This window comes from Aspergillus novofumigatus (assembly GCF_002847465.1).
Source record: "Aspergillus novofumigatus IBT 16806 chromosome Unknown P174scaffold_8, whole genome shotgun sequence".
NCBI classification, from domain to species: Eukaryota; Fungi; Ascomycota; class Eurotiomycetes; order Eurotiales; family Aspergillaceae; genus Aspergillus; species Aspergillus novofumigatus.
Window position 1 is genome coordinate 1,053,383 of NW_020194281.1, and position 20,989 is coordinate 1,074,371.

Consider the following 20,989-nt stretch of genomic DNA (forward strand, 5'->3'; position numbering starts at 1 on the left):
TATAGGAGTAACTAGTTTTCTAACTTACTAGCTTTATTAGTAGATTCTATCTTATTATCTTTAAGTAGGGATCTAATAGTTTAGGAAATATAGGGTTACTCTAGTTCTCTACCCTATAAAGGAATAGTATTAAGGTACTAGTAGGTAGCCCTTAATTATATAGTCTAAGGCTTTATAATATAGATATCTCCTCTTACTATAGTAATAAGATAGTTTAGCTTTATTAACCTACTTAGTATAGTAATATTAGTAAGCTAGGGTTATAATAGAGGGTTCCTAATCTATAGTATTACTAGAGTTTATTATGTTTAGGGCTAGATTTACTAGGGTATAGGAATATAACTTATATAACTATAGCTTACTACTAGTATATTCCTCTTATATTATTTAACTTAGGCTGCCCCTTATATATAGAAGGCTTTAACTTAATCTATAATTATTTATAGCTATTAGTAATACCTCTTAAAGCTTAGCTCTTTAGTAATACTAAAAAGTTATATTTAAATCTTAGTATTTAAGGTGCTATTAATAAAGATTTATTTTATATTATTAATCTAGCTATAGCCTCCCATCTCTATTAATAGTTAATTAAAATCTACTAATATATTACTAAAAGAGTAATTATCTTATTATAGATAGTATAGTTTCTTTATAGCCTTTTCCATATAATTCTTATCTTAAAATATAAGATTAAGCTAATTAATTATATACTCTAGATCTACTAGGGTTATAGTAGAATTCTAAGTATACTAGTCTATCTAAGGACTTATTATAGTAGCTACTTAATTCTTAAGTCTAGTAAAAGTATACTATATATAGTTATAATAACTACTAAGTAAAAGGTAGTCTATCTCTAGCTTTATTATTAGATTAGTATAGAAAATATTATATATAGCCTTATTAATATTATTATGTTATTCTAGATCTAGTAGAATTAGCTTTAGTCTCTTTATTAGGTCTTCTATAAGGGTGGCAGTGGGGGTAGATACTATAGGAGTAACTTAGGGTACTAATATTATCTCTATAGAAGTAATAGCTATCTATTAGGCTTTAATTCTATCTATTTACTTAAGTATCTCCTATAGCTATTAGGCTATCTAAGCTATAGGATTTATCTATACTATAGCCTATTATAATATTTATTCTTTAGGGAATATTAATATCTATAATAATATATTATTATAGGCTATACTACTTATACTACTAGTATCTTCTATTTCAGCTATCTTAATTAATTAGCTAGTTTATCTAGTTTATCTAGTTTATCTAGTTTATCTAGTTTATCTAGTTTATCTAGCTTATCTGGTTTATCTGGTTTATCTAGTTCATCTAGTTCATCTAGTTCATCTGGTTCATCTGGTTTATCTAGTTTATCTAGTTTATCTGGTTTGTCTAGTTTATCTAGTCTTCTAAGGTTAGTAAGTAATTTCTAATATCACAGGCTAGAAGCTATATAAATCTATAACCTGGATTTAGATAGTAAGAAATTACTAAGAGGTTCTAGCTAGGACACAGTAGTTAAATATAAAAAGGAGTATATAAATTATAGCTAAGATTATATAATATAGCTTACTATATTAATTAGTATATTATTACATGACCATAAGCTAATATCTAATTTAGATTAGAGTTTATTGATGCCTAAGGCAGATTGCAAGTGCTGGTAGGCTTGAGCACTTAGCAGGCCTTGCCCGCTACACATAGAATATTATTATATACCTATAAAGACTATAATGGTATAGGTATCTATCTTACTTACCTAGTTCTTATAGCTAATGATTTAGAATAATAACTATCTTCACCTGGCTTATGAGTTATGGCATCACCATGTAGTGCATCTAGCCATCTACCATTTATAAGTGCCAGACAACTTAAGGAACTAGCAGACCATGCCTGTAACATAGGAATATAGTTGCCTTGGTATCCACAGTTCCATACTCCCACAGGGTCACAGTTCTGACGATCTTTCTTAGAGCTGTATGGATTGCGCATAAGAGGCTGCCTAGACATAGGCCTAACCTGAGTGTCTCACGTGTCACAGTGTCTATCTCTATATCTTACACTATAATCTAGTAAGGAACACCCACCCTACATATTTAGTCATTGTTATGTATGTATGGTGCGACCTCGCCATAGCCACCTGTATCTTTCAATGTAGGGGCCAGGCAGGTGGGTGCTATGATATTACATTGCTTACTACAGCGTATTTTTTCAAGCTGGAACTGGCATATACTATTAGAGGTATGGCCAGATTCCCATTCAACTATTAGAATTACATTTTACAATGGGTTGATCTTTCGAATACTCCAAACTTCCATAGTAAGAATTCTCATCCATAGGCCCATAGGATATGGGTATCAAGTCTAGATATTTGAGTATGACCACGCTTCTGTAACTCTATCAGAGCAGGGAATATATCCAAAGCATCCATAGCAACAGAACCGAACACAGCAGAGCAAGCTCCACATAATTCAAGCGAACACCAGGGGGCAGAAGATCGACATAAGGCGAAACATATTCCAAGCCAACGACGCGGAAAGATCCCAACTCCGCCAATCCTGAATGCGAGAGATCTAATTAGTCTGGGTGAACGCACCCTTCTCGGGATCGGCCGTCGCATGATCCTCCATCCTCGCAGCATTGAACTCTGCACTGTCGCTACTCTCGTTGCCCTTGATGTCCGCATCAGCAGGGCCAAAACCGTACTGGATAGCCACCCGCTCAACATCCTCATCGGAGAGGAATGGCAACTCTTTAGCAGCACGAACATAGCTTATGTTCTCTAAAAAGCCTTTCGCAAAGATAAGATCAATTTCCTCCAGTGACCGCCCAGCAGTCTCAGGATAAAAGAGGTAAATAACCGGGAGAAAGCATGCATTGATACATGCAAAGAAAAGATAAGTACCCCAGCTAATATTAGAAATCATGATGGGAGTCACCATGACGATGAGAAAATTGAAAAGCCAATTTGTGCATGTTGAGATAGCATTAGCCTTTGCTCTTGTCTTGATCGGAGAAATTTCGGCGGGATATAGCCAAGGCAAGGGCAGCCAGGTGGCACCAAAAGACCTGAAGAGGATCAGCATATACCCAGTATTAGAATCCCGGCCTAAATTGGTGAAATGAACAGGCGCAGAAGGGCACAAGAAGTACTTACGCAATGTATGTGAAGAGACCTACTGCAGCGCCCTTTGCAGCAGATGGAGTGCCTGGAATCAAGCAAGCAAAAGTGAGGACCATTGAGAGGCACTGACCAACTGTGCCCCACAAGAAGAGCTTGCGTCTTCCAACTCGCTCAATCAGAAACCACGACAATGTAGCGAAGATTGAGTAGACAATCATATTAACGCCTCCCAGTATCATAGACATAAACTCTGTCTGGTTCAGTGAGTTCTTGAAAAGCACTGGCAGATAATAGATGACTGCATTGCAGCCGCCAATCTGCTGGAAAAATTGGGAGGAGGACCCCAAAAGCATCCGTCGGAAATGCTGAGTCTTCCCGCCGGTGAATACAGCAGACAAGGGGGTGTTCTTTCCCATTTGACCTGAACTATAGAAAAGTCAGCACCAGGCTCATTAGGTACACCGCCAGAATATGACTTACGCCCTAATTGAGTCAAGAATGATGTTTTTCTGGAGTTGTACATCATGATGGGATATCTCTTTGCCCATAAGCGCAGCAATCACAGTTTCGCCCTCTTCATATCGTTCGCGAGTGAACAGCCAGCGGGGCGACTCAGGCAGAACCATCATTCCAAAGATGATCAAAAGACCAAAGACAATTTGGAATGCAATGGGGAAACGCCATGTAAGGTCAGGCGAGCCATAAGATGCACCAAAGTCGATCCAATAGGCTATAAGAGTACCAAATGCGATAGTAGCACCTTCTATGCAGATAAGCAATCCTCTGTTGGATGTTCTTGAGCACTCAGCTTGGTATGTTGGAATCGTTGATGTGTTCATCCCATTTCCAATGCCAGTAATAACTCGCCCGACGACAAACTGTGCGAGAGGGACATGTCCCGGATACGAAGTTACTTGAATGATGACGCCAATGATCATCACAGTTGCACCCGCCATGATCGACTTTCGGCGACCCAGCCAGTCGCCAGCACCCAGTACAAAGACAGCACCAACGAGACATCCTGAAGAGAGCATCAATAAAGGATCATGTTTCATTCTTTCGGATGTCAAACATACCTATTTCGTAAATGGCAGTTACTGTGCCCTGCATAGTCGAATTACCTCTAGTCGCCGTAAATACATCATTGAAAGGTTGAGCATCGATGATGCTGCTCATAACACCTTCTGTTTCAAGTAATCAGCTGGGGACCAAAGAGGTGACTCGATTCCAGGCGTTTTATTAACATACGATCGTAACCGAAGAGCAAGAAACCCATGGTCGCTGCGGCAGTCACTGCTCGCATAAGCAGGTTGCCAGACATGCCAGCGAATTTTGGGGCAGCCATGGTGATCTTTCCAGGTGGTAAGCACCTAGTAGACAGAAGCGATGCTCTTGAACAAGGAAGGTTTTCAACTGCAACACGGCGCAAGCTCCTGCTCAAGAGATCCGAGAAGAGTGACTAGGCCTATAGTAGGGCAGCGAGTATCGGCCAGATCCGGACTCCCAGGCCTAAATTTTTCAGACAAACACACTAACAGGCAGTCCGAGATGGTTTGCTTTGTCAACCTAAGGAAGAAAGGTGGCTTGGTGTGAGCAGGAGAGTAGGTAGATCGATACATGTGAGGAAGAAGATCATGTTTATATATTTCCCCACGCACCTCCCCCAGAACATGGGAAAAATGTGTGGAGACATAATCCGACCCAAGACTCCACAGTAATCTCGCAAGTCTCAAGAGCACCGTGGCTGATCCGTGAGTTGGAGAGAATTCCTCTAACTCTTGAATTTTCCCTTTCTTTCCGACTCGCTTTTAGCAAGGTTTCGAGGGCGGTGGGGAACATAATTCGTAGCAGCAAAAATTTTTACCTCCAGTATGCAAGAAGTAGCCGAATGGTTAGTCGGAACCCGCCGCTAATCTGCCTTGAGAAAAGGGTAGCCATCAATATAGTGAAAATAACCAGGGTAGATATATCATTGGGAACATGGGGTCGGGAGAGGCGGAGATCTTCTGGGGCTAGTGCACGGAGTAAAGCTTTAGTTTATTGCTTCAAGTCTACCATTGGCTTAACACATCGGAAGACTTGAAAAGCAGCGGGCTCAGGCCGAAACCAAGGTAGCTAGGTAGCCTACCTAGGTAGGTGTAGTCACCTTGACCCATGGAAGTTCTCACTTCAACAGTAACGAGTCATAATAATCAGAACCAAAGTTCTCAGCTAATTGAGCAACCATATTATTTATGAATAATTAAAACAGCGCCAAGAGGTTGATCATACGTAAGGTCTGGTTTATTGTATCCACAATTATATCCAGAGACACCAAAGAGAGACAAAAAAACTCAAGAGATGAGAAATAAAACTGAAATGCGGAATTTGAAAAGACGCCTTGATGCCTTGGTTCTTTTTGGGAGTTTCACATGGGGACATTGCGCGGATCTCATGGCCTGTATGTACAGCCCTAGGTAAAGAGTACAGTAAAATCTTATCAAACTATCAAGGTTCATCTTTTACATTCTTTTATGTGAATTATCAGGTTCTCTCAACCAAAACCAGAAAAGATAATATGCTTATATTAGGCCTGTATTGTGTCTATTACTTTCCTGCAGAGTCTTCGATTGAACATTCTGTGGTTTATACTTGTTGCCTGTGAACTAACCTATCCTTTTCATACTGTAGCATCCAAGAACACATTTTTATGTTGCACTGGTGTGGATACTAGGTGGATACTGCAAGCCACATTATGTCTTGGCTGTCAGTTTAGCACGGTTCATCCCGATTCCCTCCTCGGCCATTACTCACTACGGAGTACCTACCTGGTTGAGAGGTACCTGCATCTTAAGGATTTCATTAAGGTGCAGTAACTCTATTGGCATGGTTTGTACTTGGTATTGGTTGCGCCGTTCAATAGTATTATTAATTTGCTTGCTTGGAGAGGTACATGTAGGTAGCTATTTTAGTACTCTGTACGGCCTCCCCAGAACAGACTACGTAGCTTCATAAACACAAGCATGGAAAATCAAAAGAAGCAATGTTGCTTTATTAATGAATCATGCTTAAATAAAACCTAGGGGTAACCAAGTTGCTTTTAAGTTTCTTAACTTTCTGGGCTTGTGCTTATACATTCCTTGGAAAGTATGCCGAGTTCTTGACGCTGGGTCCCGCCAAGTTTGCCGGATTCATATTTCTCCTCAAAGATCGATTGTGATTCAACTGTTTTTGGCCCCCTATGACATCTGTGGGATGCGGATGCCTGTCATTACTGCTGTGATTCGCATGATAGTGCGCCGCGTTGCGTATGTGGCTAAAATGTCGACCTTGAGATTTGAGTGGGATCAATAGGGCCAATATAATTTTGTTTTCTTTCTTTGTTCAAAATCAGGATGGTTGGAAAAATGGATAAATGGGAATTTCGATGAACGATAAAACACGGGAAAAAAGAATGGTTATATGGGCATCAGTGAGATTTTTTCATGAAACTCTACTGAGAATATTGCTAGAACACTTTATACTGCTCATCACAAGGACCCCCTAGATGATAATTACTATCTTTGTTGAGCTAGTCTATGGAGTACCAACATATCACTGGGATCCTATGTAATTGTAATCCTATAATATAGAAGAATTGAACTGCCAGAAAACAAAGCGGTGCTTTCAATATTTGAAATCAGAATTACAAAAAGCATGCTCTGCATTTTTTATGATGTGCTTCTATGGACAGGATACAGTTATGCAGTACTGGAGCAGCTAAGCATTCTTTGCTACCCCCGCATTACCAGAGCTGAGGGAGGATGTTCGTCCCCTTCAACTCAGTGCTGCCCTCTGACCGGAGTGATGCACTTTACTTGGCGCATAGAGTATTATCATGAGAGATGGCAAATGTCTGCCTAACATCTTTGCTCAGTTAAGTGTTGAACTGTAGATAGTAGGCCGACTATTGACATTTCCATTTCCACGCTAACCATACCTCTACCATAGATGAGGTCATTCTACAGATTGATTTGCCAGACATAACTTGTAAACTTTGCCGAGCTTTAGAATACCCCTTTGCATGTGATTCTCCCACATGGTATCAGATGGACTTTTGTCATGGATAGAAAATGCCATTAAGGAGGAGGCAGAGAGGCATAATGCTAGTAAATCTACCATGTACCAGACCCTACATCAATGAAATCAATGAAACTATAGGATTGTGCGAAATACTCCTACGCTATATGATGTCCATGTTCTGCCTAACACTAGATCCTACGTGCTTATCGTCAGACTATGCTTCATGCTTAGAGTGTACAGAGTGTGGAGCTGGATGTACAGTTTAATCAACATGCTGCATACACTCATGATTTATACTACCCTGGCACTGCCTAGTAAACCTATGATCACCAGAGAGCTTCTAGCAGGAGAAGATTATTACGTTCCTTGGAGACATAAAAGCTCCCACAGAGTACTCCAAATTATATTAAATTTGTCATTGCAAACCCAATATATTGCAAACAAGTACATCGCCCTAAAAAGTAAGAGAACGGAATTTTTGAAAATGAGTAGGCAAGAATGAGGGAATGGAAATAGCCAGTGTAAGTACGGCATGAAGGTCTTCAGGACAGACTGCTGAACAGACTGAGTAGAGACTCGAGTTCTTCCGTCGAAGCCTTGATACTTCGGCTTGACTTCGGCCTCAATCTCAGGAGAAATAATACCTGGCGGCTTCGAGTTCCATGGAATGTTTTTCTCACGAGCCCATCGGCATGTCGGTCCCAACAAGCAGACTATAAGAAGCCAGCCCTCGAGCAAGACAATCACTCGACTCATATTGGGGGAAGAATAGAGGGAGAAAAAGAGGAACCCCGCCCGGATAAGGCTTTACCGTACTTATTCCTGGAGATTGAACCGGATTTCTAGACAAAGTATCGACGCAATCAGCAAACAATATACAATATTATAATGGTGGCTGGGATAGACATATCAAGCCAGAGTTACAGTAGCCACAATAAGTAAAATACTAATGTTATCCTCGCCAAGAGATGCATTATGCCTGAAGTGCGATCCCCTGACGACTGGCGACATCATCCACATGGACGCCGAACACCAGGCGATAGAGATCCCGCAGCCAAGAATATTGACTGCCCTGTGTCGTCACTTGGACAGCCCTTGCTATATCCGCAGCATTCGAGTGCGGTTGCAAGTCAATATTGCGGAACACTGGGTCATGTGCCAGAAGACTCTTATAACTCCTCAGAAGTGAAATTTGCCACGACGCCGATCCAAACGCGTCTGATGAAAGCGTCTTTACAAAGCTTGATAGGCTCTGTGATTTCTCGGGCTGAAATCCGCTGTCGACCGCGGCCTTGGTCAGTAAAGCTTGTATACATGCCAGGGTCGTATCGTTAGGCGACGTTCTTATAGTATTTGTCGAAGATGTTTGCCCAGAACCTTGGCTGATATCTGAGACTGTTGACAAGCTCGAGGACCACCTTGCCTGCACAAATTGATCGGCATCTTTTCCCAAGAGAAAAATGTTCTGAACTGGGGCGTCATCCGGCGAAATAGTGGTGGTCTCATCGAAAATGGTCGTAGGAGTTTCGGGATTACCTCGCAGGCGCAGCCGTTCATCTGTAGCAGCGATTTCCTGTTGGCCGGCCTGCTGCATGCCATGGGTGAAGGTGGCCTGACTCGGTCGTGGCGTTCCACGATCAGAGTAACGCAAGCTACGTTGTGTCCACCCCTCACGAAAAAGATCACAGAGTTCCCAGCAAGCTTGCACAGCGGAGCCAAGCATTTCCTCATTTATCGGCCTCCCTTCCCTTCTACCTTGGCGGATTGTGAACAGCATCTCCGCCAAAGACCAAGAAGCCTTCAAAAGGGAGTCGGTCTCCGAGACACGGGTCCTCTGTTTCATGAGACGATGACAAAGGGTGATATAGAAGTCTAGCGTCCTTTCCCTGAAAGCGTCTGGTAGATGCCGATCATGCGTGTTGTAAAGATGATTATTTAATTCGAAACTGACCCGAAGCACTGAATCTGCAAGCTCGTTGTCACGGATGCGGATTTCAAATAAAGTTTGGCAGAATTCACGACACAGGTCTAACGTCGGCTTGACCGGCGACACATACTCATCTTGCTGACTCTCATATAACTCCTGACACAGCTTCCAGCATGATGTCCATGCCTTTTCTTCGATGAGACCAGTGCCAGCGTTGCCCGCAGTACGCCCGCGATGGATATAGTTCAGCCTGGCTAATGTATTACAGAGCGTCCAGCATTCCGCGAGCGCTGTTTTGAGTGCTTTGATCTCAGCTTCACCGTCAAAAAGATGCCGAGCGGCGGCTTCGAGTGTGCTTGACCCCCGTCGACTGTGGTAGAGACACCTGTAGTTTGAACTGGAGATATATTCTGATGGACAAGAATGCTCGGCTCATAGAATGTAGAGTCCGTAGATGTATGTTGCTTAGGAGCCGAGATTTCACCGGCGAGAACACTCGGCTGAGACTGGAGGCCAATGTTTTCGAAATCTTGCCTTGTTTGTGCTCGAGGAGTTGCTCGCTCTGACCAATCTTTCGCAGGTTCAATAGAAGTGGTTAAAGGAGACGGTGATATAGAGTGCTTCTACAACGAAGTCAGTCGCTGCTAGCTTGTGGACTGGGAGCGATAAAGCACCTTTCCTGATTCGTCGTCTCGAACCATCGATGGTGTTATCTCGGCCAAGTTGCTGTGCGTTGATGCCAAAACTGGGTTGATCAAGCTGTCGGAGTCGTCATAGGTGCCAAACTTCTAGAACAGACACGGCTTTAGCAACTAGGTAACGGCCCACAGATCGTCTAACATGATCCTTACAAATTGGCGAAAGCCAGGAGGTGCATGTATCACAGACTGTGGAGCATCATCATCATTGTTCGCTCGTGGCCCGAGAGCGGCAAGAGAAGTCTGTTTTGTTTGTACCTATATTTTGATGAAGGTCAATGACGACTATCAACTCTTTCATGCATAAGTAACACCTACCCTGAGTTCGGTCTGGCTGGTGTGAGATATTCGCTGCTCGGGTTTAGTGATTTTAGATGCAAGTGGTCTTTCCGAGTCATAGATGCCAGTGCCATCGTGCTCTACAGCGTCCGTCTGATCGTGTGATGGAATTGTTAGTGAAGCGTCCAAGATATCCATGGTCTCGAGTCCATGTTTGGCAGGGCGATCATCAATGGACCTGGTGTGTTAGCAAATACAAGGTCATCCGACGGAAATCCTCTCAGGTCCTTACATCCTGAAGGAGTCACTGGGCTTGTGTCCAGTATTTTTTGAATCTGCCAATCGGCTATAATGGAGTGCCACTTTGTGCAGTCAACCTCAGCCCAGTAGTGCTCCTCTTTCGACTGCAACAGCAAAGAACATGGTATGGCCATTTTTGGCTTAGCTTCTGATAATAAGTATGTCTGATCTTGGACGGGCTGTGCTGCGTAAACAATCTCCCCGCTTTGGTACGAAGCAGTTGGGCGTCTATTAGGTACTTGTTCTATAAGGGTCCAGGCCACAGTGTGTTGAAAGTTAGCTGTTGATTTTTAATGCTCACTCATGAGCGCAGTAATTCCCCGTTAAGCAAACCGTAATATCATGGCATTGTATAAGAGCAGTATACCTATATCTCTTTCAAGATAAATTTTGCAGATGTGGTGCATACTGATTTACTTTATAGCAAATACCTGATAACAAGTAAGGTAGGTAGTTAACCATTTAAAGCATTTAAAGTATGAGGGGCTGCACCCAGGTTAGCTTGGAATTCTTTACAGCTAATGAGACATATCAGTGGCTTTCTTTGTTTGATAAGGGAAGTCGTGACGGCTAGGAATGGGGAATTTATAGTAATAATTGCCTTGTCATTGGTTCAAATGCTGATGTATACTGAGTACTCTTGGACATATGCTGCAGGGTCATACGTTAGTGCAAATAATTTCCGAAGATTTACTATAATTGCCAGTCTCAATCCAGGTGTAAGGATTCCATTGTAGCGGGTACATATATGTCAGCTACAAGCAATAGGAGCAAGGGGCTTTGCTACCTCTTCTTTCTTTGCGGCATCCATAGAATACGGAACTCAGATCAAAACGCCCGAATATAGTTGTGTCAACAGTAGTCACATGCATGATATAGAGGAGCTTAACGCTGCTGCATGGCAGCATTTTCATTCCTAGGCCAAGATTGAAAGTGGTGGCAAACAATTCATACTTATAACAGGTTGTAAAGTTGGCTGCAATCAAACTATAGCTAGGCCAAAATGCATAGCTGCAACAGAGTGCCCCGGGCATCCTGATGTTCTCCCAGACAAGAGCTCAACTATTGCATATGTAAATCACTGTTCAAGCTCGAGTCATCCTCATTTCACAGTCAAAATAAAGTCGACCCAGTATCCAGAAAGCACCTCGAACGTAAGGAATATGACAGATCGCCCGAGATTAATCACACGTCTCAAGGCTGACAGCACGAAAGCACGAAAGCGACTCAAATAAGACTGATCTGAGATGCTGAGCTCTTACAATTCAGATTATCCACATGATCGACAGGCAAAGTAGCGCAGAATCACAGAAGTGAGGAAATGTGATCGATGCCCGCAGACGGAGGAAAAGGTTCCACTTTACTTCTCCTATACCTTGCCTTTTCGGATACTGTCGGTTCGAACTCAGAAGTAGGCGTGGCCCTCATGGTAATCGAGAGGCATGATAGCATTAAAGCGACGGGGAGGATGGGAAAAGTCGGTACTGCCGCCGAAACGGGACTAGCAAGGCCCTGCACTGTGGCCAAGGTCTTGCACTATGGGCATAACCCGGTCGTTCTGTCAAGTTGGCCAGGGAAAGCGGAATTGGAGATATTGAGGGTACGTAGGCACAATAGATCCCACAGCCAGAAGACAGAAAACATCATATTTGAGATTTTGCCCGATCTCTTTCAGCAGGATTGTACCTATTAGGAGAGTATAAGCATAGCTGCGTGCGAAGTCAGGATCATATATACTCACCGGAGAAGCTTTTCAATGAGATCGACGTGTGTCATGATCATTCTGCGGCAACAGTACCTCTTGCAACCAAGCTGATCCATAGCATCACTTTACGAAAGGTATTAGCAAAACAATTAAATTCGAAGGAAAAACTGGGTAAATGGAGGGTCAAACTTACCCATCCGGAATACCCTCATCAAGTAGCTGTAAATAACGTTCCCAAAGATCACCGACAACCTGGTTAGAAATCTATGAGCAACAGCAAGCAGCTTGTTAAAAGGTTCAAGTTTACCTTGCCACAAGAAAAGCACCGAACAGGGATAATCATTGGTTCAAATTGTATGCTAATGAGCTTTTTGAGAGGATCAAGAAAGATGCAGAGGATATAAGGTCAATACAGGACACACAATGTAGAACAAAAATGATATTGCTTTATTGGATCCTGTTATGACACTTGCAGAGACTGAACAGAAGAATGAACGAATATCCTGAACGGTACTAGAAATGCGGACATATAATTTTGCATCGCTTCCCCACATATTTACTGTTTTAGGAAATTAGCTAACCATATACATACTAGCCTGAAAATCTGGGAGATCTTGGTGGGACCCTAAAGGCTTTGAAAGAGAAAAAAAAGAACTGAATGAAAAAACAAGACCACAAGAGTACCATGACTCTTTGTATATCGAACTAGCTCACGGCATCTCTGAGGTCATTGTAGCAGTCTGAACTAAGCTGCATTGTTTCAGTTTGATCCCCCGGACCTCACCTTGCCTAATCTCCCTTACAATGTCGGGTTCGACTCTTGCGTCAGGACATACAAAAAGATCCAGAACTAGCGATGCCCTGCGCACCGAGAAGGATAGAACCAAGCGTCGTCGATTTTCCAAGGGCGCACTTGATCTTACTGAAGACGTGCAGCTAGCTGCTAAAGGAAAGGCGACTGAGAATAACACTCAGAATGCCACTTCCACACAAGATACTTCTGCGCATGCTCGTGAGCAGCAGACGAAATTCTCCCGCGAAAATTGGTGTCTCTCAAGTCCAGTCGGTGGGCAGTATAGCAACCTCGACCCGATTATCACTTCGGATGAAGAGTGAGCTACCTCAAGAGTTGATGCGAAGGCTTGATTATTATAGCGAAGAGCGCTAAGTGATCTGTTTTTAGGTATCTTCTTGTCGGGACTGAAACAGCAATTCATGTTCATTCGATTGGGACCTCTTACCGGTCCCGTACGTTACAGTTAAAGGATGGTCAAAAAGTCGTTGGTTACAATATCTGCTCCGAAAATCCGCAACATCTTTATATCATCACTTCAACTGGTTGTGTGAGCAAGTGGAATTGGCTTTCTGGAGATCAAATCGCTTCTTGGGATTTGGCTCGAGAAACACTCCTCGCTGAATTATGCCCCTCTGAGGTCGGGAAATTAAGGTATGAGCTTCTCTTTTCTTTGCGAGGGCGCAAGGATGGAAAGAGACAACTTACAGTCACCTTATTCAATGGTGAAACACCACGCGACATTGTTGTCTTTGAAACGACCCAACGAATAGACCATTTCAGGGTTTTCAGACAGGGACAAGCGATAGTCGCATGGGCTGGTCAGCGCCTTCTGCTTGGCACCAGGGAATTTTACACGCCAGACCCGTCAACTATGCAGTACGCCTGGAGGGAGGTCGTCCTGCCTGTCCGTGTCACTTGCATTGATGTCCGAGAGAGCAGAGCACGAAATCGAACAATACCCCAGGGCTCACAGGACAATAACCTAGATACCATGGACCTTGTTTTGGGCGAATCCGGGGCTCAATCTTAATCTATCCTGATTTTTTTGCTCTTTCCCCTACAGGTGGTATTGGCTCGGACGATAGCAAGGGTCTGGTTCCTCGACGGCTACATTGGCATAGAGGTCCCGTCAATGCAGTCCGTTGGTCAAAGGATGGTATGTCCCTACTCTAGCCAGTGCAAGTAAGGAGGCAGCCCCGTTAACAGGATTCAGGTAACTACATAATCTCAGGCGGAGATGAGTCAGTCATGGTCCTATGGCAGTTAGACACTGGTCGCAAGCAGTTTTTACCTCATCTCTCTTCACCCATTTGCAATCTAGTCGTTTCTACAACTGGAAAAGCTTACATCGTGAAGCTTGCTGACAACTCTATCATGGTGCTGTCAGCGACAGAGCTGCAACCTTATGTTACTATCACTGGCCTGCAACTTTGCCCCAAAGTCAACAAGCCTGCCGATGCAGCTCTGCCAGAGTCGCGTATCTCATTTCAACCTCCTGCAGCTGTATTGCACCCACAATTCCATGATCGGCTTCTAGTGGCGGTACCAGCTTCGCGTCATGCCGCACGGGATTATCATTCTACTACGAGTTCGTGCGTGCTACAGACATACGATATCCGCACCAACTGTCAAATTTCCAGACAAGCTCTTGCACGGACCAATGCCACGACTTTGAGGATCAGTCCAGAGGGGACCGAAATTGTTGCCCCGGACGTCCGTCAACTTGACATATGTCAGGATGGGAAGTGGATGGCGACGATCGATGACTGGATACCGCGCCCTGAAGATATCAAGGCTCTTGAACCGAATAGTACTTCGACAGGCAGCCATACGCTTTACCGGGAAACATACCTCAAGTTTTGGAGATGGGACGAAGTGTCCAATATGTGGGAGTTAGCCACACGTATCAACAGCCCTCACTCCTTCGACAGCGTTTCGGTGCCTATTCTGGATCTCGCGTCCAGACCATACAGTCATGAATTTGCGACGGTGGGCTGTGATGCCGTGCTCCGCCTCTGGTGCGCGAGTAACAGGCCGCGCCTGGGGTTGGCAACGAAACATCCAGAACACCAATATCAGACCTGGAAATGTCGAGGTACTATCGACCTAAAAGGCGAATTTATTGGTGGCGGAACTGAGCCTGCAAATGCAGCCTGTATGGGCTTTTCTGAGGACGGGTCGGTGCTTGCTGTTTGCGTGCAAACCAGGTCCAGTCCGGACTCCGGCCTCGTCATCCTGCTGGATATGCAGAATTGCAAAATTCATCACAGTAGGGTAGGGGTTTACTCGGGTCGTCCATGTGCAGCCAGATTCTTGGGACGCTATCTTGTTGTTCTATCCCTGCATTCGGCACATATTTGGGATACAGTTGGCGACATAGTCAGAACAACCAGTTCATCAGCCGGTCAAGATAACACTCCGTGTGACGATCAACTTCTGGCTGTGAGCTCAAAGTCGCAAACCTGTGCAGTTGCCTCAAAAGTCCCGCGACATCTGGCTGGAACGAGAAGGACGTGCGGATCTCAGTTCGATATACGAGTTTATGATGTGCAGACCTTGTCCCTGCTTACTCGACAGTCTTTGAAGCATTGTCCGGTATCCCTACTCTCAGATCCACTCACTGGGGATTACATCGTCGTTGATGCCATGGCCAATGTGCAACGCCTCAGTTGTTCAGATAAAGCTCCTCAGTTAATACCGCAATCCAAGGACGGGACCTCTCACAATTACGGGCTTGGGGGCTTATTTGGAACACGTTCTCGCGACATGAGTAGGCATGGTAATCTTCAGCCTCTTCCAGTCAGCGGAAGCTCTTCAGCTTCGCAGTCATCTGGGCTACCCGGGGTCTTTACTGATACTCCCCCATTTGTGTTGCCTCCCACTAGTGTTCTTTTCAAAAGTTTGGTGCAAAATCTTACAACTTGAATGGGCAGACCAGAATCAATGTACCTTATTTTTTTCATACGACGCGGAATTTTTTTTTCTATTTGCTGTGCTTGTTGCCATTATTGACCGTGAGGTGTCTTTATATGATTTGGCTTGGTTGTCTGCATAGGCGCATCACATATAGCAAGAGTCATAATTCAATTGTGCACATAAATCGTGACAGATCGGACATTTCATCAAGGCTTCGACTTGATCTCATTACGCAAACCCCATGGGTCATCTCGATTGACGTCACTCAACCACAGGTTTGAAAGCAACATCAGCTTATAGTGGAAATTTCCTACCCTAAGCAAGATAGCATGAGGTCAATTTACAGATCGTCGAGGCAGGATGAAGCAGGGCACAATTGCGTAAGAAATGGTTCCCGAGTTCAAGCCAAACAGCCGATCGATCCGTCGCCTTTTTGTGTATTGGATACACATGTGGATGCCTTTTAGGGCCTAAGCTAGGCGACAGACAAAGTATGCCTTCCGCCCATGTACATGCGTTAAATAAGCGTCGAGTTCACTATCGTCATGGATGTTGAAAGTGACTTCGTTTCCATGCTCATCCTGATCGATTCCCTGAATCTTGGTAACGATGGAACCAGGATACCTAGAAACAACTAGCTGGCGTAACTCGGCGACGGATTTTGTTGCTAGTTTCTCGACGCTGGTTTTAGACTCCTCGTGAACCTGGTCTGGAGGATAGATTCGCACATAGATCGGCACTTGCAGCGAAGTTGAATCTAGAATAGGGTCAACGTATCCAAAAGAATTCCCAGTATCATGACTTGCTGAGGCAAACGAGGTATCATTTGCCGCTTGCAGAAGCGAGGGATCTATTTGCATATCATTTAAGTCGCCCGATGTCATCGGGGCGCTGGCGAGAGCTTGCGACGCAAGCGTGCTGATTCCATTAGTAATGCTGCCGAATGCACTATTGTCATGGCTACCGGCAGCGTCTGGACTTGAAATATTGGTGCGAGTAATAGACTTCTTCCGAGAGGGATCTCGTTTGGTTTGGTCATCACGAAGTCGCTTCATAACATCGCGACAGAGGACTTCGAGAGCTTTCAATTTCGTAGCATGCTCCGGATCTGCCGAGCCAGGGGCAAGGATGCGTTGCAGCAACTCAGTGTCTCGAATCCAACTCTCCTTCAGTTGCTTCCAATGCTCGTCACCAGCCTCCAACTTGCTGGTAAAATGAGCCGCTTTTAGTGTATTGTAAAATGCGTTTCGAATTTGGCGGCTTTCTTCTGGATTGATCCCGAGGGCGTTTTTAGCTTCCGCGATTGTCATTCGCCTTTCTAAAGTCCTCATCCGTTTAGTGACATCTGTACAAACAACATCGAGAGCGAGAGCTTTGGCATCAAGTCGATTGGGATCTTCCCAGAATACCCGCTGAAGATGTTCAGACTCTTGTATTAGTCTGTTTTTTGCTTCCTGCCATCTTTCAGGTCCAGCAACAGTTTTCTTGATGAACCCTGCCTCTTCACATATCCTTTGAAACTGATCTCTTATTTGACGGTAACTAGAATTGTCTAGGCTCAGGTATTTCTTACTCTCATCGATTGTCGTCTCAGAAGGAAAGCGAGGTGGCCCAGGCGGGTCGGCTGGTAGTCCAGCCCATTCCCTGGTGCGCCGACGCCGTTTCCTGGAAGCCCAACGTTCAGCACTGTCCGCTTTCAAGCGTTCAAGTCTCTCTTGACGCTTCGCGAGTACATCAGCTGATAAGCTAGGCGATGGAGGCCGCATGACCGATGAATCGGCAGGAAGATTCTGAGCGTCGTAGTAAGGTTCTGCAGTCTTGTATACTTCCTGTTGGAGTGCCAGTAGTCCCTCGTCTTCTGGTAGCTGCACAGATGGTCGGATAGTTGCTTGCGACTTCATTCCATTGGGAACACGGAGTAGCCAACGATTCTTCGCGCGTACTCGCATCAATTCTCTTTCTTTAATCTCAAAGCCTTCTTCATTCAAGACACGCAGCATGTCCCGTTGGCTTGTATTCCGCTCCCAAAGTTGTTTGATGCGAGCGACAAGCTCTGCATTTTTGTGGGCCGGATTCTGTTTGGAAGGAAAACCCCATCGCTTAAACTGAGTCTGAAAGGCGCGCTTACTGTTACGTATGTCTTAGCCAAATGTGAATGAGAAATGTAATCGACTCTTGCGTTTTCACGAATGGGAGACGAAGAACACTGGCTTAAAGGACTATGTGCATACCTGGGGGAGAATTGATATACATTTCGCATGTATTCCATAATTTCCTCCAGCGCTTTTTTATCTTTGATGTACATCTGATAGCATATTTCTCTCTTGCCCTCCCAGTCGTATACCATGACGAGAGTTTCGGTGAGACGCTCCCCCCCCGCTGGAGGTGCGTCCCAGGAAGCGGATCTGATATCAGGAAGAGTGATAACGGGAGCCGATAGGACAAAGGAACAAGAAAAGGCGTCTGTTGTCGCTCCTGCAGACCGTAGTCGCACTGCCGCTGTAGTATGTTGAGCTATCTGGCACGCCGTAGAATAATCCTATAAGTCTGGCTGCGCAGAGACTGCTTCTGCGCAATGTGATGGTACCGCTCACGTGATCAGCCACATTCCTGCTCACCTTACGAAGAGACAGCTACTTACTCACATTTTTACATTGAGAATACGACCCATGGCAGGCAGCAAGACAAAGAAATTGGACAAGTTTCAACTCATGAGAGTCTCATACGATCATTGGAAATCGTACAAATGACCCAACTAAGCGGGTGATCCTCGAATGTAGGCACGGTAAATGGGATCTATTAAGGCCAGCCTTCGCTCCAACTGAATACCCATATCATGGGTCCGCTATGATTGGGACATTAAATAATATCAGCCCAAACTTTGGAACTTCCTGCGTATCTTGAAGATCAGCCCAAACTTTGGAACTTCCTGCGTATCTTGAAGACCCTAGTCCGTAACCATGTTAAAAACAACATCCAGGTCGTCTTGGATTCTGATCTCCAAGAGCCTGGATTCGACTTGCGTTGTGGCACATCCGTGGGAGCAGCTAGTTCTTCGGTGGCACTCGACTTCTCAGATAGCGCATTTTTTGGTTCCTGTTTGTTTGCAACTGTAAATGATGTGCGCCAGTCTTGTTTTCCTTTTCGTCTCGTTTGTTTCTCTTCAGCCCTCATTTGCTGTTCTTCAAGCTTGCGTGCTTTGGCTGCTTCTTTTTCCTCAAACGCTTGACGTGCTGCTTGAATTGTGGCGGCACGAGATATAGGATCCATGCTTGTCCGTGTCTTCGATCGGAACACGAAATCTAAAGATGATCTTGAGACTGGTGACGCTGCTTCAAGGGAGCTGCTGTTGTCTCGTGAATAGCCAAAAGATGTTCGTCCGGTCAGATTCGTTTGTGATATACTAGGTATTCTAGTGAACGAACTATCATGCATCTGCAACGAATGTCGCGCTGTCTGTGTAGCAAATCCACGAACAGAAGATCGAAGGGGATCAGATTCTGTCTGAGTGGACCGTCCTGGCTCAGTCGAGACTCGTCCTTCAAACCCCTCGTTTTCCACGAGAGGTGTTTGACAGGACTGACTTAATTGTGGTGTATAGGCACCAGGCACTTGGCGCATAGGGTGAACGCAACGTAAGTCGGAATTGTCCATGCCTGGGCTGCTCGCCGTAGAGAAACATGGTGTTCCGCTGATAGACCGGGTATGCAATGAAACAGTCCTCCTGGCACCAGCTGTAGTGTGAGAGTCGCTGCGACAGTCTCCTCTCCAAGAATTCGTGGATATTTTGAGCCCTTCTTCCTCAAAAGATGACCTTGGGTGATCAATCGACATTGTTGATAGGGTATTGCGAGGTGACTTTGCGAGTAAGGGCATGATTTTGTACCTCAATCAAGTAAGGTCCCAATGCTTGGGTGATTGTTTAGATTGTCGATATGACTGGGTATCACCTCTGGAACAAGACGTGTGAATTGGAATCCTTCATGTATCAGATGATAAGGTCGCTCAGTTGGGCCGAAGAGTGGACTGGCAATGTAGTATCATGGCGAAGTGACAGGATCCTATCTTCCAAATGCGCTGTCCAAATATGCATGGAAAGAATTTGAAGGTAAAGAGGATCAAATCGATTGAGATTATTTGCAGCAAATTGACTTTCGCTTGTGCCAAACGAAGGGGAGGTCAGATAAACCGCCTTTCCTATTCCTGGAGAGCGCTCTGATGACAGTCTCCTTGGACTGCATGAGACAATATATGCTCAATGCTAGGACAAGGAATTCATGGCCGTCTCAGAGCACACTGAATAGCTAGGTAAGTGCAAGTAGGGCAAGTGAAAGCCGTTGTTAAGAAGCCGATACTTGAAGCTCGTAGTATCTATTATCTGATATCTACCGGAGTTGAACCGAGAGAGTAGCGGGGTAAGACTATGTGTGGTATCGGCCGGCCCAGACCACTGGCATCAATCAGAATCGGTGAAGCTGAAAACAAGAGATGCAGACCCAAAGTCTATGGTCAGATTGAATAATGAGGAGGTGCTGGGACATAAAGCCAATATGTAGTTAATGATTTGCACGCACATTTGGGCGCTGGTCAGCCACAGGACCAAGAAGGCTCGTGGTTAGGAGGTCAGGACACATTGTGGATTTACCGGAAAGACGGAGGAGTGGGTGGTTTCCCGGACAAGGCTGGGAAACCATGTTGATACCTACCTTACCTACAATACTTGTATCAAGCACTCCGTACAGTACAGCTGAACGTCAGGTACAATAATGTATCTCCCTACCTGGTAGTATGGAGTAGCCTATCTAATAAGTTGTAAGCCTATGCCAAAAATGCATAGTCTACCGTCACATTATGACCTCATTACCTGGGTAAGTTATCCACTACTGTAGGTAGGCTGGTACTTTAGCTTCTGTGCAGGTACCCAGTGAAGGTACCTATGTACAGAGCACAGTCTTACATGATAACACCCTGGATAATGATGATTACGAGGTGAATGATACCTTATTCCTTGCGGGCGGACTCTACTTGAGTGTGGTGTGTGCCTTACTGGGCAGACGACGGGAGACAGGATGAACGATAGATCACATATCTTGAAATACGCCTCTAGAGCTTGAGACAATACTCACAAGCACATTTCGCCGCCTACTATAACTACTAGGCTGTGAATGTCCGTAATAAAAATGAAGTATAGCTGATCATTGAG

At 44.6% G+C, this 20,989-nt stretch overlaps 8 protein-coding genes across 8 annotated transcripts; 1 reads left to right on the forward strand and 7 right to left on the reverse strand.

Annotated features, from left to right (window-relative positions):
• Nucleotides 1-2,573: 2,573 nt before the first annotated feature.
• P174DRAFT_377774 (hexose carrier protein) lies at nucleotides 2,574-4,469 on the reverse strand (the record flags this gene model as incomplete). Its single annotated transcript, XM_024822781.1, has 5 exons — nucleotides 2,574-3,069; nucleotides 3,158-3,550; nucleotides 3,605-4,145; nucleotides 4,201-4,308; nucleotides 4,373-4,469. The coding sequence occupies 5 exons, from the start codon at nucleotides 4,467-4,469 to the stop codon at nucleotides 2,574-2,576; spliced, it is 1,635 nt and encodes a 544-aa protein (XP_024678855.1).
• Nucleotides 4,470-7,477: 3,008 nt separating this feature from the next.
• Nucleotides 7,478-8,030, reverse strand: P174DRAFT_292253 (uncharacterized protein). Its single transcript, XM_024821595.1, has one exon. The coding sequence runs from the start codon at nucleotides 7,919-7,921 to the stop codon at nucleotides 7,523-7,525; it is 399 nt and encodes a 132-aa protein (XP_024678856.1). The 5' UTR covers nucleotides 7,922-8,030; the 3' UTR covers nucleotides 7,478-7,522.
• Nucleotides 8,031-8,138: 108 nt separating this feature from the next.
• On the reverse strand, nucleotides 8,139-10,267 carry P174DRAFT_463714 (uncharacterized protein; the record flags this gene model as incomplete). Its single annotated transcript, XM_024830307.1, has 5 exons — nucleotides 8,139-9,436; nucleotides 9,478-9,715; nucleotides 9,767-9,880; nucleotides 9,944-10,033; nucleotides 10,109-10,267. 5 exons carry the CDS (start codon nucleotides 10,265-10,267, stop codon nucleotides 8,139-8,141), a joined length of 1,899 nt encoding a protein of 632 aa, XP_024678857.1.
• Nucleotides 10,268-11,070: 803 nt separating this feature from the next.
• P174DRAFT_292260 (uncharacterized protein) lies at nucleotides 11,071-11,551 on the reverse strand. The gene has a single exon (XM_024821596.1). It carries the CDS (start codon nucleotides 11,401-11,403, stop codon nucleotides 11,125-11,127), a length of 279 nt encoding a protein of 92 aa, XP_024678858.1. The 5' UTR covers nucleotides 11,404-11,551; the 3' UTR covers nucleotides 11,071-11,124.
• Nucleotides 11,552-12,012: 461 nt separating this feature from the next.
• On the reverse strand, nucleotides 12,013-12,628 carry P174DRAFT_434657 (DNA-directed RNA polymerase core subunit RPB10; the record flags this gene model as incomplete). Its single annotated transcript, XM_024825888.1, has 4 exons — nucleotides 12,013-12,055; nucleotides 12,111-12,197; nucleotides 12,268-12,338; nucleotides 12,497-12,628. The coding sequence occupies 4 exons, from the start codon at nucleotides 12,626-12,628 to the stop codon at nucleotides 12,013-12,015; spliced, it is 333 nt and encodes a 110-aa protein (XP_024678859.1).
• Nucleotides 12,629-12,878: 250 nt separating this feature from the next.
• On the forward strand, nucleotides 12,879-15,416 carry P174DRAFT_463715 (WD repeat protein; the record flags this gene model as incomplete). Its single annotated transcript, XM_024830308.1, has 5 exons — nucleotides 12,879-13,186; nucleotides 13,258-13,870; nucleotides 13,960-14,026; nucleotides 14,213-15,139; nucleotides 15,325-15,416. The coding sequence occupies 5 exons, from the start codon at nucleotides 12,879-12,881 to the stop codon at nucleotides 15,414-15,416; spliced, it is 2,007 nt and encodes a 668-aa protein (XP_024678860.1).
• A 435-nt stretch (nucleotides 15,417-15,851) lies between these two features.
• On the reverse strand, nucleotides 15,852-18,311 carry P174DRAFT_413034 (Clr5 domain-containing protein). The gene is made up of 2 exons (XM_024824332.1): nucleotides 18,018-18,311; nucleotides 15,852-17,913 (listed from the first exon to the last, which is right to left on the reverse strand). Exons 1-2 carry the CDS (start codon nucleotides 18,131-18,133, stop codon nucleotides 16,257-16,259), a joined length of 1,773 nt encoding a protein of 590 aa, XP_024678861.1. The 5' UTR covers nucleotides 18,134-18,311; the 3' UTR covers nucleotides 15,852-16,256.
• A 382-nt stretch (nucleotides 18,312-18,693) lies between these two features.
• Nucleotides 18,694-19,662, reverse strand: P174DRAFT_463717 (uncharacterized protein; the record flags this gene model as incomplete). Its single annotated transcript, XM_024830309.1, has 1 exon — nucleotides 18,694-19,662. One exon carries the CDS (start codon nucleotides 19,660-19,662, stop codon nucleotides 18,694-18,696), a length of 969 nt encoding a protein of 322 aa, XP_024678862.1.
• Between the last annotated feature and the right edge of the window lie 1,327 nt (nucleotides 19,663-20,989).